The 1,762-nt window shown below is 62.8% G+C and overlaps 1 protein-coding gene across 2 annotated transcripts in view; it reads left to right on the forward strand.

Moving 5' to 3' along the window:
* The window catches only part of FHL3 (four and a half LIM domains 3), a 34,446-nt gene that overhangs the window by 3,995 nt on the left and 28,689 nt on the right, over positions 1-1,762 (forward strand). For both annotated transcript variants that reach the window (XR_004842415.1, XM_009642104.2), the window contains 2 exons: positions 407-576; positions 758-944. Coding sequence is in view for 1 of the 2 variants with exons in the window: in XM_009642104.2 (XP_009640399.1) it covers positions 407-576; positions 758-944 (357 nt within the window). In the remaining variant the exon portion in view is untranslated. The remainder of the gene's footprint in view (positions 1-406; positions 577-757; positions 945-1,762) is intronic.

Below are 1,762 nucleotides of genomic sequence, written 5' to 3' on the forward strand. Positions count from 1 at the left end.
CCCACCCCGGCTGCCTGTTCCCCTTTTTCATGGGGAAGTGAGCTGGGGAGGAGATAAGAAAGAGTTCCCTGGGCATTTTCTGGTGCGTGCTGACGAGAAGCGAAGGCATGACTGAAGGTGTGTGAGCGTCTCTGGAGATGGCCCGAGGCAAGGGAGTGTCTTTGCTCGGCCATTCTGGCACCATCTTGGGGCGTAGGTTACAACAGGCGTCTCTGCCGCAGCCTGTGCGCTGGTGCTGGGGGCATGTTCCTGCAGCCCTCCTCGCGCTGCCTGCGGTCCTGCGCCGCCGTGGGGAGGCAGGCACAGAGCCGGGTGTGCAGGGCCGCAGTTTATCCTGCGCAGCCTCCCATGTCCCCTGTGTGTGTGCCGCTCCCTCCTGTCACACTGAGAACGGCTCTCTCTGCAGGATCCCGCAAGCTGGAGTACAACGGGCAGACCTGGCACGAGCATTGCTTCATATGCAGCAGCTGCCAGCAGCCCATCGGGTCACGGTCCTTCATCCCGGACAAGAAGGATTATTACTGTGTCCCCTGTTATGAGAGCAAGTTCGCTCCTCGCTGCACTCGTTGCAAAAAGGTAGGTCTGGCCTGGCAGCCCAGAGCCCCTGTAGCCGCTGAGCCTGGGACGTGTTCCCCGCTCCTGTCTGAGCCCTGCTGGAGAAGGGTTCAGGTGCCAGCACCCCGGCTGGCCGCTGTTTGCACGCTGCAGCCCTTTTCCCCATGCCTGTGCATCACCGGTGCACGCTCTCTTCCCGCAGACCCTGACCAAGGGAGGAGTGACCTACCGGGATGAGCCGTGGCACAAGGAGTGTTTCGTCTGCACAGGCTGCAAAACGCCCCTGGCTGGCCAGCAGTTCACCTCCCAGGATGACGACCCCTACTGCGTCAAGTGCTTTGGGAACCTCTATGCCAAGAAGTGCAGCGCCTGCACAAAGCCCATCACGGGTGAGCAGAATGGCCCTGGTTGCGCAGTGCTTCCGCAAGGCAGGGCATGACCTACCTGCCCCATTCCCAGACATGCGGTGACTCCCCTGGGCGAAGCTGCCCTCTCGACCGCACGTGTGACCCAGGTCCGTGTGATGCTCACACGCGTCTCCACCGTGCAGGCTTGCTCCTGTGTCTCCAGGCACTTCAGGCCTCCTGGGGACAAATGCTGGGGCAAGCATGGCGCCCTCGGGCGCATCCCCCCCAGAAACGATGGCAGCTGCGTTCTGAGGGACCCCATGGGAGAGGACTCTGTTGCAGTGGTTCTAGGGCCACTCGTATCCCTTCATCCGCATCTTCCAAAGCGGTGAACTGTGCCCCTGGGGAGGAATTCCCTCTGCCTGGGGGTAAAGGCTTCCAGACTGACCCCCCCCAGTATGATCTCGTGTCTCTGGCTTGCCTTGTTTGAGGCTGGTTGCCACGTCCCATGAAAGATGGCTCACAGACAGGCCCCACCACCAGCCGGAGTAGCAGCTGCTGCAGGGGGGTCTGGGCCTCTCGTACCTGCCTAGGACAGGGGAGGCAGGGGGTCCTCTTCTGCAGAAACCCCCGAGAGGGTCTGGCCTCCGCCCTGGCCTCCCCACTTGACCTTCCCCTTTGCGACTCGTGTCTCTTGCCGCTGGGAAGGCGGGTGAAGCCGTGAATCCGCTGGTGACTCAGAGGGTGCCTTGGCTGAGGACAGGGCAGCTCCCGGGTGCCCCGCTTCCCGTCTGGTCGCTGTCGGTTTGTCGCGGTCCCAGGGAGAAGGGGTCACAGCCCACAGGTCCTCCCGCTGCTGG

Source organism: Egretta garzetta, unplaced genomic scaffold, assembly GCF_000687185.1.
Source record: "Egretta garzetta isolate BGI_Z169 unplaced genomic scaffold, ASM68718v1 scaffold347, whole genome shotgun sequence".
Classification (NCBI taxonomy): domain Eukaryota; kingdom Metazoa; phylum Chordata; class Aves; order Pelecaniformes; family Ardeidae; genus Egretta; species Egretta garzetta.